At 36.8% G+C, this 19,834-nt stretch overlaps 1 protein-coding gene across 3 annotated transcripts in view; it reads right to left on the bottom strand.

Moving 5' to 3' along the window:
- Positions 1-19,834, bottom strand: part of LOC113062388 (trafficking protein particle complex subunit 9) — a 182,545-nt gene that overhangs the window by 158,687 nt on the left and 4,024 nt on the right. For 2 of the 3 annotated variants that reach the window (XM_026232210.1, XM_026232213.1), the window contains exons 3-9: positions 19,465-19,610; positions 18,657-18,782; positions 16,306-16,332; positions 15,076-15,197; positions 12,324-12,449; positions 12,031-12,247; positions 7,497-7,640 (exon numbers count right to left, since the gene is read on the bottom strand). In XM_026232210.1, the coding sequence (XP_026087995.1) occupies positions 7,497-7,640; positions 12,031-12,247; positions 12,324-12,449; positions 15,076-15,197; positions 16,306-16,332; positions 18,657-18,782; positions 19,465-19,610 (908 nt within the window). The remainder of the gene's footprint in view (positions 1-7,496; positions 7,641-12,030; positions 12,248-12,323; positions 12,450-15,075; positions 15,198-16,305; positions 16,333-18,656; positions 18,783-19,464; positions 19,611-19,834) is intronic. The other variant, XM_026232214.1, reaches the window with a different exon arrangement.

Below are 19,834 nucleotides of genomic sequence, written 5' to 3'. Positions count from 1 at the left end.
CCAAAAAATTATATAGCAAAGATTTCTAAATTTGTAAGAATATGCAGATTAGTTAGTGTTGAAGGTGTTTGCCAAGGTATTGCAATGTGGTTGTTAATGAGTATTGGGTGCTTTTGAGCACATCACTACACAAAAATGTAATGCATTTAGTGCATTGCTATTTTGTTGCTATTCTGTTTGGCGTGGTTGCCGGGCATTGCCAACATCTTATAAATGGTTTTAGTACATTGCTATGCAGTTGTTAGTAATCCTAATAGTTGTGCCTGGCTTAGCAAAGAACACAAGAAATATTCTGAACGCGTTCACCAGGAACATTGTCCCTAAAATCCATTTCAAATTGCTTGTCCGTGTTTCTGTCACAAATGTCTCTCTCTCCCAGTCTCCCCAAAGCCGCGCTTAATATTTCAGGGACAAGGGTGCTTTTAGCAAGGGCCTGAAAGTGAGAAAGAGGTTGTTTAGTCAGGTTCCGGGTCTGTGTGTGTGTTTATATGTTGGCCATCAGAGAGACCTAGTGAGTGTGTAGCTTGTGTGTGTGTTAGTAGGGATTGTGAAGGTTGTGAGTGTGTTTGTTTAAAGCTGTATGTGAGTGAGATTAGCTCAGGGCCACAGAGACCTGAAGTTACATGTTTTTCCTTCAGTCCAAAGGTTCTCAACACAGTTTGATTCACACAAAATCACAAACTTTAAGTCCATTTACCTGACTGGATATGAGTGAACTTCTGAAAACATGTCTGGATAACATTAGATCACAGTATTTTATCTTTATATATTTTATATCCAAAAATGTGTGTGTGTGTGTGTATGTATGTATGTATATATATATATATATATATCTTCATGCCTTATAGATACATTTTTAGTTTTCAGATTAGAGTTGAGCAATTAATATAATTCACATTTCCGAAATCAAAGTAGTCTCCTGCAGGTAAAGCCTCGTCAGGTCATGTAGACACATCCATTCACAAGATGTGCTACTAACTTCTTAATAAAACTAAATTAACACCACAGATATCAGAGCGGAGATGAAAATGAACTTCTGTGTTGCAATTTACACCTTTCATCTGGTGAGAATTTCTCAAGTGCATTCGCCATCGCTCTAAATTAAGCTCTTTATTTGGCATTCTTAATTTGTCTTCACAAACGTTTTCAAAAATAGCAGCCGATCACAGATCTCAAATAGCTGATTTCACACTGCTCCGTGCAGACAACACAACCCCTGCCGACATGTGAGCTCTGGCAAATGAAACTTGATAAAATACTAATTAGCCGACAACATCAGTTTCTTTTCCTTGCTGCTTCTCTGAGTCGGTTCTGCTTCTTCTAAGCTGTGTGATAAAAATGTTGTACACCAAGGTAAGGGACAGTTTGTTCTTCAAAACAACATGAAACTGCATTTGCAACACATTAATCTTGAGTAAATGGCACATATTTCTGACTGAAAACAAATATTCAAGAGGGGAATAATGTAGGACAGGACTTGTTTTTATCCACTGAAATTTGATTAGATATTAGTGATGACAGGCTTTGAGATTTTTCTAGTCCTCCACACTTACTTGATTATATCAGCACAAAAGTCAGTTACTGACTATGAAAACAAACACTTTTAACAACATATACTGCTGTTTCATTCACAATAACAGAGACCTTTATTAAGAAACCCCTTTATAATCTGATTTGCTTGACCAACAACAACTTTTTTGCTATTGTAGAAGTTATGGCTCTAAAAAGTTCCATTTATCTGAAACTTCACATGCAACTTTCAGAAAAATACAAATAAAAATTTAAATAACTAGAAGCAAAATCTAATATTTTTGCAGTCATAACTTTTAGATACACCATTGTGGTCGATAAGATTTTAAAAAAAAAAATGTTTTTGAAATTAGTCTCTATTGTTCAACAAGGCTGTGTCTATTTGATTAAATTTACTGTTTAAGTTTTCTGTTTTCATATATTACAAAATATATTTTATTTCTGTGATGCAATTTTCGGCACCATTACTCCAGTCATCGGTGTCCTTCAGAAATCATTCCAATATGCTGATTTGGTGCTCAGGAAACATTTTATTTTGTCGGCGCACTGGACTTATTTAGACACAATGTTCACATTCTCCCTCTTGAAAAGTGAATTTGACAAACCTTGCAACTTAGTCGAATCCAGCTGTGAGATATTGTGAAGTGTGTAGGGGTGCTCCGATCACGATCGGCCGATCGTTATGCGCATCTCGTCAGTAAAGCCGGTTCTCTAATCAGCGATAAATTCCATCAGATGCATGATTTCACATAGAGCAGCTGTTACTACACAGAGCCGTTGTTAACTGAGAAGATGCGCAAATAAATGCTGAAAATGAAGTGGATTTGCGCATCTTCTCTATTAACAACGGCTCTGTGTAGTAACAGCTACTCTATGTGAAATCATGCACCTGAGGGAATTTACCACTGATTAGAGAACCGGCTTTACTGACGAAATGCGCATTAACGATCGGCCGATCGTGATCGGAGCACCCCTAGAAGTGTGTGTGTGTATCCCGCATGATCACGCGTTCTCTGTGAGACGGTCGCTCTGTGTGAATTCAATTCTTTAAACTTTAAACTTGTGATTTCAAATTATGCTCTGCTTTATGCATTCGCCCACTGTCATATTTATGTCATTTTCACTGTCTGGCGTATTTAAAATGAGTGTTACCTTGGCTTTATTTGAAAAAATATGATTCCCATTGCACCCAAACTGCCCAGAATATTGAGTGCCCTATTGGTTACAGTTTATTCCTTTCTAATTATATTTTTATTTTTTTAATAAAGTATGTTTATTTTACACATTTTTTATCCATTGCCAAATGAGTTCAAATTTCTTAAATATTAATAATAAAAAATATATATAATAATATATATATATATATATATATATATATATATATATATATATATATATATATATATATATATATATATATATATATATATATATCAGCTGCTATCGGCCCCCCTGCTTTCCAAAATATCGGCATCGGCTATCAAAAAAACTATATCGGTGGACCACTAGTTATTTATAACCTCATCTCTACACTTCTCTATTGTTTTCTCTTCCATCTAGATTCTAGAAGCATGTATCTGCCACGTCTGTAAATGTTTCTCCACCTCTTTTTTCTTTTCTCTTTTGATTACTTCATAACACAAGCATCCACCTGTTATCTGTAGGCAGAGCAATTGTTCATTACAAAGCCCTGCCTTGAATAAAACATCTCCATCAATATCATTCTGTCAGGACTTGTAAAGACGGTACCCCTCAAGTGCTAATTTAAAAGAAGCTCTGCGAATCTCCTGTTCTGTTATCCAGTAAAGAGTCCAGATTGACACTGATCAATGTCAAGCAGATGCGTTTAAATCAGACGCCTCCGTTCTGTAAAGTGTCTTTGTGTTGAGGGGGTTTCGAACAACTGCTGCTAACAGGAAATCATTAGTCATTATACAGTAGAGTATAACGGGGCGGACTGATCTGACTGTACGGTCTATTCTTTTGCTTTTGCACAGAGATAAAATCAAGAGACACGACAGGAGACTAACTGAAACGGTCAGCTCTCAGATGGCACACAGATTTAATCCAGGAGGACAGAGCAGCTCTCCTCAATCAAAGGTCAATCATGTCAACAGCGGGAAACTTGCTGCAATTCAAATGAACACAGGGGAACTTCTGATGTCTGTTCTAAAGAAGTTCTTTGTAATGATCATGTTGAGGAAACAATTACTAAAATGTTATATTAAAGGTAAAACTAAGATATTAAAACTATGAGCAATATATAATGTAACAAGTAAAATTCAACTAATATAGAAAATAAGAAACAAAATGGGCAAATGTTTTGAGTGATTACTCAAAGGGATCAGTTTTGTAGCCAGTGGACTGAAACATTTAAGTGTGGGCAAAAATTGAGCTGTAAACCAAAGTAATGGGTATTCCTAAAGCCTCTAGACTCATTTTTTTATTTTTATTCTCAAACATGCAAGTCATTGTAATGCCAGAATGCAATATATAAGATATCTTATGCTTGTTTGTTAAACATGTGACTTCAACTTTGTGCTCCTGTTTAAACTCCAATGAAGACCAATATTCCACTGAACTGCCCGAAAACAGATCACATTGCTTGTTAGAGAAAATAAGAGTGATTAGTTTGGCTCTCAGAGGAGAGAGGAGTGCAAAAATGGGTTTTATCAGAACACAGGGAGCAATTGTTACTTTGACACCGCGTGGAAAACAGCGTTCGACCAATCCCTGAGCTCAGCCGAGGGAACTCTGGATTTGTTCTGTCTGGTAGGAAATGATAAGCTTGACAGAGCTCAATACCCAAGAGCTGCAGGCCCGGCAGTGTGTGTGTGTGTGTGTGTGTGTGTGAGGTAGACAGGATTACAGCACACCTCTGTGGGGACAGGATGTTGTGAAGTGGACCATGGCTGAACAACAAAAAAAAACAACATCGCTCTCTTTTCAAAGAAACAGCTGCTTTCAGGAAAATCCGGCTAACACACCACACAGGGCCACATGCAAACACATAAGCAGATACATCCTTAACTTAACCAGTTATAGAGACAAACACTAAACATTTTTACACTGCTAACAACACATTTCCAGAAGCTCAGCTGTTTTCAAATTCTCAAAAGTCTAGCTTGACTTTTTTTTTTCCATCTAAAAAATATATCTAAATTACGACCTATGCTCTCAATGTCAAATGCAGAAACCATTATTCATGCATTCATGACCTCAAGTTTATTATTGAAATGCTTTATTGGGTGGTTGCTCTGCGTGCTTAATAAACAGTGTTCCTGTAGCTCAACTGGTAAAGTGTTGCGTTAGCAAGCAAGCTAGCGCAAGGTTGGGGGTTTGATTCCCCGAGAACACATGATAGGTAAAAATTGATAGCCTGAATGCACTGTAAGTCGCTTTGGATAAAAGCGTCAGCTAAATGCATAAATTTAATTTAATTTTAAAAACAATCTCCAGCTGGTCCAAAATGCAACAGCTAAAGTGCTTACTAGAGCCAGTGAGTACGACCATAGGGCTTTTCACACCGCCGGAACCTTTTCATAATACCAGAACTAATTATAGAGCTACACACTTTTGGGTGTTTTCTCACTGCCGGATCTAGATACGATTTTAGTACCGGACTGCCATTTCCGAGAACCAAATTAGCTGCTACTCCGAAGCATGGTCTAACCGGCACAACTTGTACTATCCGTGATGTTAAGTAGAAACTGATTGGCCAGACAAATTGGAAATGCCCTCACACACCATGATATAAAACGCTGTGTAAAATACTGTAAACATTGTTTCAACTTATTTCACAAGGATGGTGAACAGTGGTAAATGTACAGACACTGACGTGCAAGAACTTGTAGCAAATGTAGCACTGCCAGTTGTCGTTGGAGATTCTTAATCCTCCTTTTCTTTCTTTCAATCGCTTTACGTATATCTTGACATTCCATGTCCACTATTATGAAATTCGTGAGACACAACAAAAACACCGCTCAGATCACAGCGTCCTCCATCCTCCTGTTGTTAAAGTTGTTCTTCTTCGTTAACGTTGTTGAACGCCGCACACAAAATGACATCACTGTCAACCGGCTTACATCACATCCTCGTACACAATGTCAGTGCAAATGCAACCCTTTAAATGGTACTGGGAAATAGTTTGTGCAAATTTCATACTTTAGTACTGTACATTTAGTTCTGGAACTAAAGCAGTGTGAAAGGCCCTCTTATTAGCCCGGTTCTGTCAATGCTGCACTGGTTCCCATTGAATGATGAACACATTTTAACATTGTGACGAGTGGGGCGGGGCCGAGGGATGTGGGAACGAGCGAGGCCGGTGGAGTGATTGGGAAATGAGCGACACCTGCGACCCACCACCGGTCTCGAGTCCCACAGAGGAGATGGAAGGATATAAAACCGGAGCGACGACAGTGACGGACGAGAGAGGACCAGGCCTGGGCTCTTATTTTATGTTTTGGTTTTGATTTGTGCGCATCAGTCGTCCGTGAGGGGCTGATGTGCGGTTTTGTGTTTATTTTGTAATTAAAGTTTCTGTTTGATTGTCTGCCGGTTCCTGCCTCCTTCTTCCCAATGATTAGGAAGTGTATATTACAAACATCTAGCTTATTACTTATAAAGACGTGAATGGTTTAGCTCCTCAGTACTTGAACTGATATTGCATTTATAGTCCTTCAAGTCCGCAGCGATCTCAAAACTCTGACCTTCTGATAATACCTATAGTTGAATATCAAAACCAATTTTCCTATTTAGTGCCCAAACTTCTGGAACAATCTACCAAGTGTTGTTCGGGAGGCAGACACAGTCTGTGAGGCTGGTTTCATCATGGCAATATAAGAACTGTTTTTATATAATTTATATTCATTTATATTAAATTTTTTTCATTATATTATGAGTGTGGTACAATTTAACATATATTGGCCTCTTAAAGATCTTGTAGATTTAAATTCTGTGAGTGACCATAAGGCAACATTTTTTTTTTTTTTTTTTTAAATAGTAACTTGACTGTAATTTAACTTCTTTACATTGAACACCATGGTGAACTGCACATTAAAACTTGCTTCCCTGACCCTGCATTCAAAATTCACACACAGGCTTCTAAAGAAATAAAGAAAATAAGTCATTGTGCAAAGACAAAGGTGACACTTGATGACATACATACATATGTATACGTATACATATATATGTATATGTATACATATATATATATATAAAGAGTATGACTGAAAGTACAATAAGACAATTCCATAAAATACAGGCCTGAAAATACAATAACAAGTCCTCACCACAGCAGAATCAATCTACATAAACGCACTCTAGTGAACATTTTATCCTCACTGTCGCTTTCTTTTCATCTGTAATCTTTTAAATAAGTACTATCTGTCTGTCTGAATCTCTCTGGGTACATGATGGGTGTCTAAATAAGCTGACAGCATGTCCTACCTTGCTGTTTTCCTTTTGCCTGATCTGTGCAGATTTCGTACAATACGTGGCCAAATACAAAAAAAGCTAGGCATGTAGCACAGACCACAACGGAAATGTTTCAAGGGGACCCCAGCTACCCTTACGAAATGCATTCATGGTTTTATTATAGTAAATGTGCAGTCACCTTTTTTTTTTGGCATATTAAATTACCATTTGTATAACCACAGTTGTGTTGTTTCCCTTAAACATTACATTGAGGTCTGTGCATATTTACAGAGCATTTCTGTATTTGCTCATGTTGTACATATCTGCAGTACATTTTTGTATTTGGTTGTGTTATGAGTATTTGCAGCAAGTGTTGTCAAACTGATGAAGATGTTTTCTTAAATTGTTGGTGTTTTGGTTTTTTTTCTATTTGCATTCAGGAGCTCTCTCGGCCAGCGTATAAATGGGGCAAAAAAAATGCCAAAAGAGCCCTAAAAGTCTACAGGAGGTCAAGTAAATGTGTAAATTTGTGCATGGGCTCAATGTCTTACCCTGGTCTGAGAGGAAGTCCAGCATGGTCTGCAGTAGAAAAGAGAGATGTCTGACAGACAGTCCTGGGTTCCCCATACGACGAGATGCATAAACCAGCTCATGAAGCAACCGTAACTGTACTGCCGCCCACCCACGATGGGTCCCTACAAACAGAGAGGAGGAGAAAGCATTGAAACACACACAAAACAACACATTTGGTGGATTTACGTCACATAAGCCTTTTATGCTTGCACCTTCAGACTGTACCCCCCCCCCACCCATGTGTGCTTCATTCTTCTTAATTTTGTTACCCTCTTGAAAGTTAATGTTAATCAAGTTTTCTCATAAAAGTCATAGCTTAGTTTTCCAATTTCACCAGGCTGATTTTGTTCCTGTAGCTTTAAGACTACTTGACAAAAAATGTCCATCAAAACCTTGTTCTTTACTTCTCCTTTAACTGATGAAATATAATGTGACAGAAGGTCAAACTCAATCAAGCTTTGTTTGTACATACAGCATCTTTTTCTGCTCAAACTGTCAGAAAGGCATCATAAAATGTGCAGTCCTCATTCAACAGCTGAGTTACAAAACTCATCCATCAGGCGACTCACACGGCTGTCACAGAGGAGAGAGAGAGAGAGAGAGAGAGAGAGAGAGAGAGAGAGAGGTGAAGCTGATCTGTGCTGCTCCTAAGCTATGATTGTGAGGATTTATCACTCCACAGTTCTGCCACTCACATGATCATCTATTTCACACTCACCTTACTCTCAAATCATGCAAATCCACACTAAACTTTACAGTCAAGATTGTTTGTCTGCACACCAACCCAAAGGAACCAAAGAACCTGCTTTTTTGATGCTTTTTAATCAAGAAACAGGAATTAAATTGAAATAAACAGGAATTAAAACAAGAACAAAATTGCAGATGCACTCTTTTTTTGCATACCCCCATCCTAAATAGCAAAGGAGAATGTAATGTAATAAAATAGCCAAAATTTGCCACGGTTTTGGGGTTAACATTACTCACAAGTCCTTACACTACAGAAAAGCATGTGATTGCTCTCTTTTGACTTTTTAGTTGTGGAAATATGGACTGCAAGGTCAAAGCTCTCATGGTGTTTTTTGAATTTTTTGAATGTGTGAATTTAAAAGTGAATAAAGAATTTTATTCACCTTCTGAGAAAAAAATAAATAAATGGATAAAAAGCAAACCTTTTTATTATACATAACCTTATCTGCAAATAATTTCCATACGCATTTTGCACCCAGACACCAATTAGCAGATACTACAGTGTATCAGCAAAATCAGAAACATATTAAGCATCGATACTGGCTTTAAATATCGTCTGCGCGGATTAAGAGAGATTAAAAAAAAGAAAGAAAAATTGTCTGGCATAATCCGATCAGTAATATATCCTCTGTAAAATAATACACGCAACATGTATAAGCTCACTGCTACCTTGACATCTCAAGTGGGATCTTATTTGTTAAATTAATATTAATAACAGTTCATTTATTATAATACAATTAATGCATTAAATTATATCAATATATTAAAAGGTATTATTAAATATATTAATAATATATGCAATATATTCCAGTTCAAATGTAACTATAACATAAAATATAAAAATTAGAAAATAGAAAATAGATCTAATCAATGCATGAGAAAGCAAAGATTTAGACAAATTCAGTACACTACCAGTGAAAGCATGCACTTTCACTTTTTTCTGCATACCCAACATTCATTCACAACACATCACCCCATAAAAATTTCACTATTCTCAACAGCTGCTGCACATTTAGCTGCCATTTATTAAAAACAGCCACTTACGTCCCTCTTCAAGTAGAAATAACACATGGCTCTGTAGTTCAGGGATCATAATGGCTCGGGCGAACAGGCCGCAGCGTTTTACAGATCTCCAGGGTCTGCTGCAGTTCTGTGTTCAGTCTTTGTGTTTTCACTGGACTTTCTAAATCTCGCAATCAATCGGAGGTTGATGATATATTCGCTCTCTCTGAGCGTAAAGAGAGCTGAGATCGAGAACTCCCAGGCCAATTAAAAAGCCATTTTCTCTTCTCTCTCTACACTCCATGGTGTCTCTATTGACCCAAGCCTTCTTCTCTCTTCCAGAGAAAGCTTCAGTGAGCCAGGGTCACCCTTAAGCTTCAGTAGACACACACGAGGGGTCTCCACATTCCACCCACAGGGGCTCTTCATTGAATGCCATCACCCATTCAATGCAAAAAGCACATTAAATCAGCTGTTTGGGCTGACATAATATAGAATGAAAATGTAAGAAGAGTAAATCCATCTAAATGATGGAACGGCTGGGTCTGAATTGAGACAGCACGCATAAATCTTACTTCAAGACCAGGTGAAATCCAAAATGACTATTTCTTTTCTTCATAAATGTTGTTTGTCTTATTGTTCCTGATTCATCAGTGCACATTATCCCAATCTTTTATCCTTTGAACTAATGACTTTGCTGACAGAATAAACTGGCAAGTGATAAAAAATATGAACTAACTAACTGACCAAGCAGAAGTGTGAAAAACTCAGTGTCACGATGCCTGAATGATGTGGGTGGTTGCCAAGGTATTGCTATGCATTTGCTAAAGGCAGGAATGCACCACATGACTTTTAAATTCAGAACTGATTTTAAAAACTCCAGGCGTCATACACTTACCGACTTTGTAAATAGTGACCAAGGAAAACTGGCCACTATCACACACCACTACCAAACTTTCAAGTTGTTCCGATCACACCAAACTCGGGCAGAAACGTGCCCCTTGTTTTTAGGAGATGCGTGACACAAAAAAACAACGTGTTCTAAAATCAGCTGCAAATAGCAAACATTTTTGATATCCTTACTTGGCTTTCCAAGCTCTTCTAAATATATTTTAGAGCATTTCTATGTGGTAGCCAGTTTCTGGGTGGTTGTTTGCCAAGTGGTTAGCAATTCTCTGGAATATTCTGATTCCTAGACATGAGTCCCTACTCTTTTCTCTTATTTTAGTGTGCGAAAATGCATAAAATTACTTCAAAAAGAAATACACCTCTCCTCAACAAACCACACAATTTGGGCCATCATGCTGCACCAAAATAAAACAATTAGTTATATATTATTATGCATGTAGTATTATACATACATACAGTGTCACATTATGGAGTTTAAATGTGTTGAAAAAGCCTTTTATTTCATCTTTAAAGAATTTTAATGATTTTCTCTTTCCAATCCTACATGATTCTGAATGATATAGACAGACCCTCAGGCTGCATCTAAAGCTAAACGTCTTTATTATTCCATGCATGTGAGAGTCAGTCGGGCAAAAGATTGAGAGGACTTCGTATTAAAGAGAATATAGTTAAGGACCCTAAAGTGATGCACCTCAGAGTCTGACATCACAGCTCAGGGTCAGTTCTCCTCTCTGCACGAAATATATATCACCCCTGAGAAGAGCCCTTCAAAACCAACAACGCTGTTCTGTAAGCATACAAAGAGGGACAAGGTTACTTCAATGCCGCCTGGGCAGATTACAAATCAACCAATGGCTGTTTATGAGTCTGAGGTATTTAAAGAAAAATGAGCAATTCAGATTATTCATATTCTGCTCTTGTATTGCGAAAGACGACAGTAAACAGAGGTAAAACGGGTCGAGAGGACAACCATAAAATAAAGTAATAGCATGCATTTATTTAAAAAAGAGCGTTAACCTAATTAAAAGAACAAACATGAGGGGTGGGGGGGTGGGTGATGTCATTACCCAGATCCAAAAACCTTGAGACATCGGCACGTACATCACTTGCATCACAATGCATGCAGGCCGCATTTCTATTCCAGACTCACATGCACATTACTGCTTTGTTTATTGTCAACAGGAGTCGGTCTTAAATGGCCAGAGGACATGGAGGAGGATAATGCCTTTCAACCAGCCAAAATAGATATTGAACCTTATTCACTCCTCCTGACTACTGGTCGACTGATTAAGTGACTGATGGTGATACAAATACGTGCATTATAAATATGTAAAAAAATGAATGAGAATGAATATAATCATTACTTTATAATTTGGAGTCTGACAGCTCTTATAATCCATTATATTAACTGCATGAGACATTTTCTTCATTCTATCCAGACATAAACCATCAGATCAACCACAACAAGGCCAAGAATGTAGTGCATTCGGTTACAAAAATAAACGTTTAATAAAACACTTAATTTTACTAAATATCACCTTTCTATACAAATCAAGGCCACTTCTAAAAAGCACGAAACAAAAGGAAACCCTGCCAGTGTATTCAGTAACATTGGAAAGCATTTCTGCCAGGAGTGGTACTTCAGACACGTTGTCCTCAAATGATCAGTACAACTGAACAAACAATGACTCTGAATTACTATTTTTGTTAAAGTTAAACTAGATTAGTTTTTTGCATAAATTCACCTGTAGGAAAGTCTCCTTTTACTGACAATCAAGAACACTTGTATTCCAACCAGTCTTTAGGAACCACACAGAAGATAGAAAAGCATAGCCTTGTGTGATCTGGGGTTACCTTTGCTGAAGTCTTTGGGGTCTAGAGAGAGACTGTATCCCGGCAGGGTCTCCAGCAGGAGTTTGTAACAGGCCTTCCAGCCAGGTTCAGGGATGGTGGGCGCCACACACTGCATGGCCGCGACGCGTTTGAAGAATGCTGATTTCCGATGGAAGCCGATGAGCTCGTAGAGCTCCGACAGTACACTGTAACGCTGGATCTTCTCTTCCTCTGACAGCTGAACACAGAGACGAAAGTTCAAAGACCCTTCCTAATTCAGCATCTTTGAAAGCTGACTTGTTGCAAGTGCTCACCTGGCCTAGATTGATGTAAACAGCGTTCTGCAGAAATTCAGACGCCTCCATGGCTCGTTTCTGAATGGCCAATACTCTGACAGCCTTAATACAGGCCTCCAGCTCTATCACTCCTGCGCTCTTATACTGACAGACAGACAACAAGATTAACATTTTTATGTGAGTTATGAGCTGTCAACAAAGTGTCAATTTAGTGCATTAATTATTTATATAAAAAAATCATTATAAAAAATTACTTAATACAATTAATCATGGCCAGGCCCATACATACGTACATTTCTCATATATATATATATATATATATATATATATATATATATATATATATATATATATATATAAAAATCAAGCTTAATGTTTTTTTTTAAAACATGAAAAAATTTAATAAATAAATATAATTGAATAATTGATCTTATTAAATATTTAAAATAAATATTTAATTACTAAATCCGTTTTTAATGCACAAAGGTTTTGTGTATGTATATAAATGGTCAGATAATGCTGACATTTCAATCACGCTGCTATACATGTTTTGTCTTATTTACAAGTTAAAATATAATTTCAGACTGGGAAAATTGACCTCTGAGACCATAAAGGTAACAACTTGCAATATTGAAGCTGACTGAAAAATTTAAGAAATGATTGAAGCTCAGTGAAAGGTCATGCTGTACGTCCATCTCGAATATGCCTCTGTTCAGGATGTCAAAACTGGCACAAAGTGCTCCGTTGGAGTCTTTGAATTAACAAGGCTGCAGTGTCCTCTGCTGGCTGCTGGCAGAACAGCTGATGTGGCAGACATGTCCAATTGGAGATCAACCAGACGAACAGAGACTGAATGAGCAGCTGCATTTACAAGAATGAGGTACATGAGCCACATTCAAGCCCAGGGATAGTGAGTTTAAAAGGCACCACACAAAAAGATTTTTAATGCCAGAATTGAATCTATAGGGGCTACATGCTGTAAGATGCACATCAGCAGAGGTATTGTGGGTTCAACACCTACTTAAAAATGAACCGGCACCTGTTTGCCATCTAAGAGCGTGAGTTGATGAATAATGAAACAGAACCTTGTGTGTTTAATAAAACAAAAGCCACAAGAAGCTGCGTGTTAAAGTGGTTTTACTGCAGTTAAAAAGTGCTGTTAGGCAGAAAGCAGTATGTGCTTAAAACGCCCTTAATTGGAGTAAAATGGCTTTAACAGAAGGCTTTGGTAGACTTATTATTTTTAAAAAGGCCAGATACCCACATTCAATAAATAATTCTATTTTTAATATTAAATGATTTTGCTAAGGCTGCTTTACAACTGCTTTAAATGTGCCTCATTAAATCAGATTTTACAGCTAAACTCTGTTAATAACGCTCTCTTGTATGAATCTGCAGTTTGCTAAAAAGTGACAGTAAAGACAAAGACATTTATAGTTTTATAAAATAATTGAACTACAAATAAATGCTGTGCTTTAGAGCTTTCTGTTTATCGAAGAATATTGAAAAAGTATTTCTGTAAAAAAAGTTTTCAACACTAATAATAAGAAAAAAGGAATGTTTCAGGGTCATGAGACACTGAAGATTGGAGTAATAACGCTGAAAATTCATCAAAACATTTTTTATATATTTTGAAAAAAATAAATGTTATTTTAAATTGAAATAATATTTTACAATATTATATTTTTTTCATTATATTTTTTACATATTAAAAATATTATATATTTTACTTTTTTTTTCATAATTGAAGCACTGTTAAACATTAGGATTATTAGAGTTAACTAAAACTTATACCAAAACCATAAAACAATTGTTGCTTGAACTAAACAAAATGTTACCTAAAAAAAAAAAAAAAAAAAAAAATATATATATATATATATATATATATATATATATATATATATATATATGCATTTTGTATTATTATTTTTTTCTGTTGTTGTTTTTGTCTTTTCAATATTATTTGTGAAAACAATAAAAAGTTACTGTATAAAAAAAATATTATTAAAAGGATAGTTCACTCAAAAATGCGTCATGGAAGAGAAGAAATGGAAGAGAAGAAATGATTGAATAACGTCTTTATTTTTGTTTTCTTTGCACACAAAAAGTATTCTCGTAGCTTCATAAAATTAAGGTTGAACTACTGTTGTCACTTGGACTATTTTAACAATGTCCTCACTACCTTTCTGGGTCTTAATGGTGTCGGTGGGCATTGCTGTCTATGCAGGGTCAGAAAGTCGAAGTCGAGAAGTCGTGGCATAGTATTTAGAGAGTTTGACTCCATCCCTAAGGTTGTGAGTTCAAGTCTCGGGCCGGCAATACCATGACTGAGTTGCCCTTGAGCAAGGCACTGAACCCCCAACTGCTTCCCGGGCGCCGCAGCATAAATGGCTGCCCACTGCTCTGTGTGTGTGTGTGTGCGTGTTCCCTGCTGTGTGTGTGTGCACTTTGGATGGGTTAAATGCAGAGCACGAATTCTGAGTATGGGTCACCATACTTGGCTGAATGTCACGTCACTTAAAAGAAAGCTCTCAGATTTCATCAAAAATATCTTCATTTGTCTTCCAAAGATGAACGAATGTGTTGTGGGTTTAGAATGACATGAAGCTGAGTTATTAATGACAATTTTAGGGTGAACTATCCCTTTAATAAAAACAAGTTAAAGATAATGTACTATAATAGTATCTCATAATTGCTCATCCACATCTGAGAACATCATCTCAGCCGGAGCAGATCCAGTCTAAACTCACATCTGTGTGCGTGAAGTTACCTTGCCGTAGTTAGAGATGGCCTCTTTGTATTTCTCAATGATGTCCTCCTGACTAAGGCAGTTCTTGGCACGGCCGATCTCAGCGCTCGTGTCTGCACTGATTGCATTGGTCGTCAGCGCACCTGGACAGGAAAGACAAGAGAAGGGACTATGAGAAATGCACAACCAAAAATTAAGAATACAATGAAACAAAGCCAGATCTGCGCTCTGCATGCCACTGTAACACTTCCATTCACGTTACCTCATTTCCAAATGTTATAAAGCCTACAGTATATAATAATAGTAAAGATTTTTGCATTATGCTGCTCTGAGATATAAGATGCTGCAAATGAGTTCATTTGTCTGATGCAAGACCTGGAACTCAAAAAATAAATCTCTTGAATTTAATATGAAAAGTCATCAAGAAACATATTCAGACGAATGAGAAAAATAATTACACACTCATTATGTTTATTCAAGAAACAAGAGAACAAATTGACCCTATTTACTTTATTAATCCTTGTCCCTGGTCGCATTGTGAACGACTCATCTCTGCATGATCTTTTATTAAACTTTAATAACCTCCTGGAATGGCTTTTCCTTAATACTATACAAAAAACTGCACTTTGTTGAGCAAAGAACTGTTGGTTTTACCTGGAGAACCGCATTAAAGAAATTACAAATCAATTAAAGTTTTGATTTTAGTATTTATTGAGGGATTTTAGTATCTCTTATCTTTAATAAGTCTTTGTATGATCAGATTACTTTGAAATACAAATGGCAGCAAAGAGCAGACGCTATAAGGTAGTAATGTACATGACAATTCCTACATTACAAAAGGTCTTAACTAAATCTCTGTCAAAACCATTAGTTACTAATAAATTATGGTTAAGCATTATCATCAAAAACACAAACCAATCTGTTCAGTAAGTATCTGCAAACAACAGATTTTTATAATGGATGTTTGGTGAATCAGTCATTTACCTGAAACTACTGCAAAAATCAGGAAGAAAACACAAATATCCCATCTAATGATTGCAAAAGTGTCAGCTGGAATCAAAAGTAAGGATTCACATCCATGCACTGAAATCACTGTAGATACTCTCATTGCTGTCAGATCAGAAACACAAAGGCCACCCAAACACCTGCACGCATGCACAAGCACGACAAAGTAACTAGAACTATGTCACAAGTCCACAAACAGGCAGGAATAAGAGCCATATCTTGAGCTACACATGTGCTTTACTGTACCTGGATCAATGAGAACTTCTTGAGCGCCTGAAGACAGACAGATAAACAAACAAACAGAGAGGGAGAGACAGAGCCTGGTTCACTCTTGGGCACAAGCAGTGAGCAGTGTTAGTACAGTACATATCAGGGCACAAACCGGTCTGTTATCATCCCGACATTGCTGAATCATGATAGGATGTCGGTACAGCAGTGGGAATGAGCAGACATGCAGCAGGATTGAGAAGAGATGGGCTCGTCAATTGAGTCATGTGGATTATTGGTTGTGCTTTTATCAGCTTTATATGTTTGGACTCTCAATCTCCAAATCTGTTCCCAAGAACACATAAACACATCTTCATCTTGGATGTGAGTATATTTTCAGCAATTTTTTTACTTGGAAACTGTCTATTTCTTCAATTTATCTCCATCTTGTCTAATTTTCTATAAATTTTAATTGTGCAAATATTTCTTTTTTTTCATTACTGTAGATGTAAATCTTAAGCAAAAACCCCACCACAGTGCATTAATTAGCAAATGAAACATGCACAGTGGGTACAGAAAAAATAATCACCCCTGCTTAAAATAATTGCTTTGAAGCACGAGATGAAAACAGACACAGTTTTTGTTTTATTCAGCTGTATTTACTCATTGCAACTTACAACATCCAAGTGAGCTGTGTGTTTTGGGTTATTGTCGTGTTGGAAAATAAACCTTCTTCCCATTGACATCTTTCTGGCAGAGGGCAGCAGATCTATCCTGACAAGTGCTCCAGTCCCTGCTGCAGAGAAACACCTCATAACAGGACATTACCTCCTCCATGCTTTACTGCAGGAATGCTGTTATTAAGATGGTGACTGTATTGGATTTCTGCCAGACATATCGTTTGGTGTTGAGGCCAAATAATTACATTTTAGTCTGATCTGCCTCAGAATCTTCAAGGTGTGTTTTGGCAAAGCTCAGTCATGACTACGTGTGGTCTTTGAGGAGTGACTTTTTTCTTGGAACCCTCCCAAACAAGCCATGGAGAATTTGTGATATTGTTGTCACATACACACAGTGACCACTCTTTTTCATAAATTACTGCAACTGTTTCAGAGTTGCTGTAGGTCTCTTGGTCGTCTCTTTCCTCCGGCTCTTTCATCCAGTTTGGACTGACGTCCTGATCCAGGGAGGGTCTGTGTACCAAAAACCTAACACTTCTTAATAGACTTCACTGTGCTTCTAGGCACTGAGAAACTCGTATCCATCTCCTGACTTGTGCCTGTCCACAACTTTATCCCGAAGATCTTTTGACAAGTGTCTTGCCACCCATAGGTGATGGTTTGCTTCAGTTGCACTACCAAGGACTGAAATGCTCCAGGAAAGCTCTTTTCATGCTGAGCTAATCAAAATGAGCACAGCTGATCACAGTTGAAAGTCAATGGCTTTGTTTGCTGTTGAGAAGGTGATCGGCTCCACCTGATTTCCAAGTAATTTTTAGGAGGAGGGTGATCCTTTTTCCAACACACTGATTCAGTTTTTTTTATTATTTTTTTTATTAAATTTTCTGACATGTTGTTGTTTTATCTAACATTTGGATGTTATAAGTTGCACTGAGAAAATACAGCTGGATAAAACAAAAACTGTGTCTGTCTTCTTTTCAGGCTGCAAAACAGAAATAAATTAGATTATTTTAAAGGTGGGTGATTCTTTCCTATACCCAGTGTAAATGAATGATATACTTATTTATTAAGGAGTTAAAATTATTTATTTATTTTAAAACAGCAAAAAGAAAACTGGAAAGAAAAAGAAATGAAATAGAAAATAAGAAAGAAAGAATGAAGGAAAGAATAAGACTGTACCTAAACCACAGTATATTAAATATCAGTACAAAATAAATAAATAGATCAATAGAAAACTGACTATTTTCCTGTGTTCTAGAATGATGTCTGCTTTAGATCAGCATAACAGATTGAGCAATAATAATGTGTCTGCTTTAGACTAAATGCTTCTGTTGCTTTCTGTGGATGAAAAAGGGACAATTTACTCTTAACCTTGTATCATTTAAGAAATAAACATCCAACCAAGAGCAGTAAATTACATCAGACACATCATTTGAGAGCCATCCCACACTTCCACTTACACATTAATTCATGATGTAAATAAAAACATTATTTCAGTTTCCATAGGAGATCCTCACGTTTCTTGTTTGAATATATGTGAGTTGGGGGGCAAATATATACAGAAGATCTACAACAGAATTAAATATGAACTCCAGAAGCTCTCAAGCCACTATAATGAAAAGATGAAGAAAAAAAAGTTATCTTGATCCTTTTGGGGAAGCCATTTGTTCAGATAAACGGGATGCTATAGACGTGTCTGACTGCACTGACCAGGTCTGTGTCTCTTTCCAGCATCGGCAGCAGAGGAGACGCCAGGTTTGCGGGCTCCACTCTTCCCTGTAGTGCCTCCTGGGTAATGGAAGATAACAGACGCAGAACACAGCCCCTCCAAAGCAGCTGAGGAGCAACACACAAACCAGTTCAGTTTCTATTCATCACCGGACAGTAGATCTGTCATGCAGGTTTAAACGAAGATGCTTGGAGTTGAAGATTGTGACAAAAGTTAACTGGGTTTGTAATTTTAGTTATATAACTTTGTACTGGCATGCAAATGATTTTATAATATCAGGCTTATTACAGTTAGCTAAAACTAAAAAACAAACCAACAAAACTATTTATTACAGTCTTAATAACTTAAATAAAAAATGACTAAAAAACTATATAGTTAAAATCAAATGAAAACAGAAAATAATTTATTTTTTTAATGTTAACACCTATAGTTTACTAAAACTATATGTGTGTGTGTGTGTGTGTGTGTGTGTGTGTGTGTGAACATAAGATTATTTTTCCACCTATTAACATTTATTGATTTTTATTTAAAGAACTAAAACTAAACACATACATATATATATATATATATATATATATATATATATATATATTTAAAAATGATTAAAATCTATAAAGCCATAAAAAAAAAAATACAAATAACAAAACTCAACAAATTTACTAAATCTTTAAAATTAAAATGAATCTTTCAAAACTATTTAAAATAATGAATATAAACTATAGAAATATCGCAACGATATTAAAATAACGGACATGTGGTAAAGTATCAATCAGTCAATCATCAGCTTACCTCCCAGCCACAGGAAGTCATTGACAGAGCGCAGAAGCTCTACAGCCATGTGATAATGTACAAGCGCATCCTGCAGCATGCCTGCCTGAAGACACAGATCCCCGACGTGTTTCCTCATGCGGCCCTGACAGCGTTTCTTGTAGTGCCTGAGGAAGAGGAGCAGCAACAGGCGTCAGATAAATATTCAGCATTTATGCGCAGAGCTTAATCGATGCAAGACACACTCGCAGCCAAGTGCAGGTGACGTCAGCCATATTTAATTAAAGTAATTTTTATCAGCGGTGAATCCATGTCATTTCATTTGGCTCTCCTTATATGAAACACAAATATGCTGATGTGATTTTGCATTAAGCTTGGTCTTCTGTCTTAG

This window comes from Carassius auratus, chromosome 44, assembly GCF_003368295.1.
Source record: "Carassius auratus strain Wakin chromosome 44, ASM336829v1, whole genome shotgun sequence".
Taxonomy (NCBI): Eukaryota; Metazoa; Chordata; class Actinopteri; order Cypriniformes; family Cyprinidae; genus Carassius; species Carassius auratus.
Note: the sequence above shows the minus strand (reverse complement) of the source record. Positions and strands in the feature narration are given on the sequence as shown.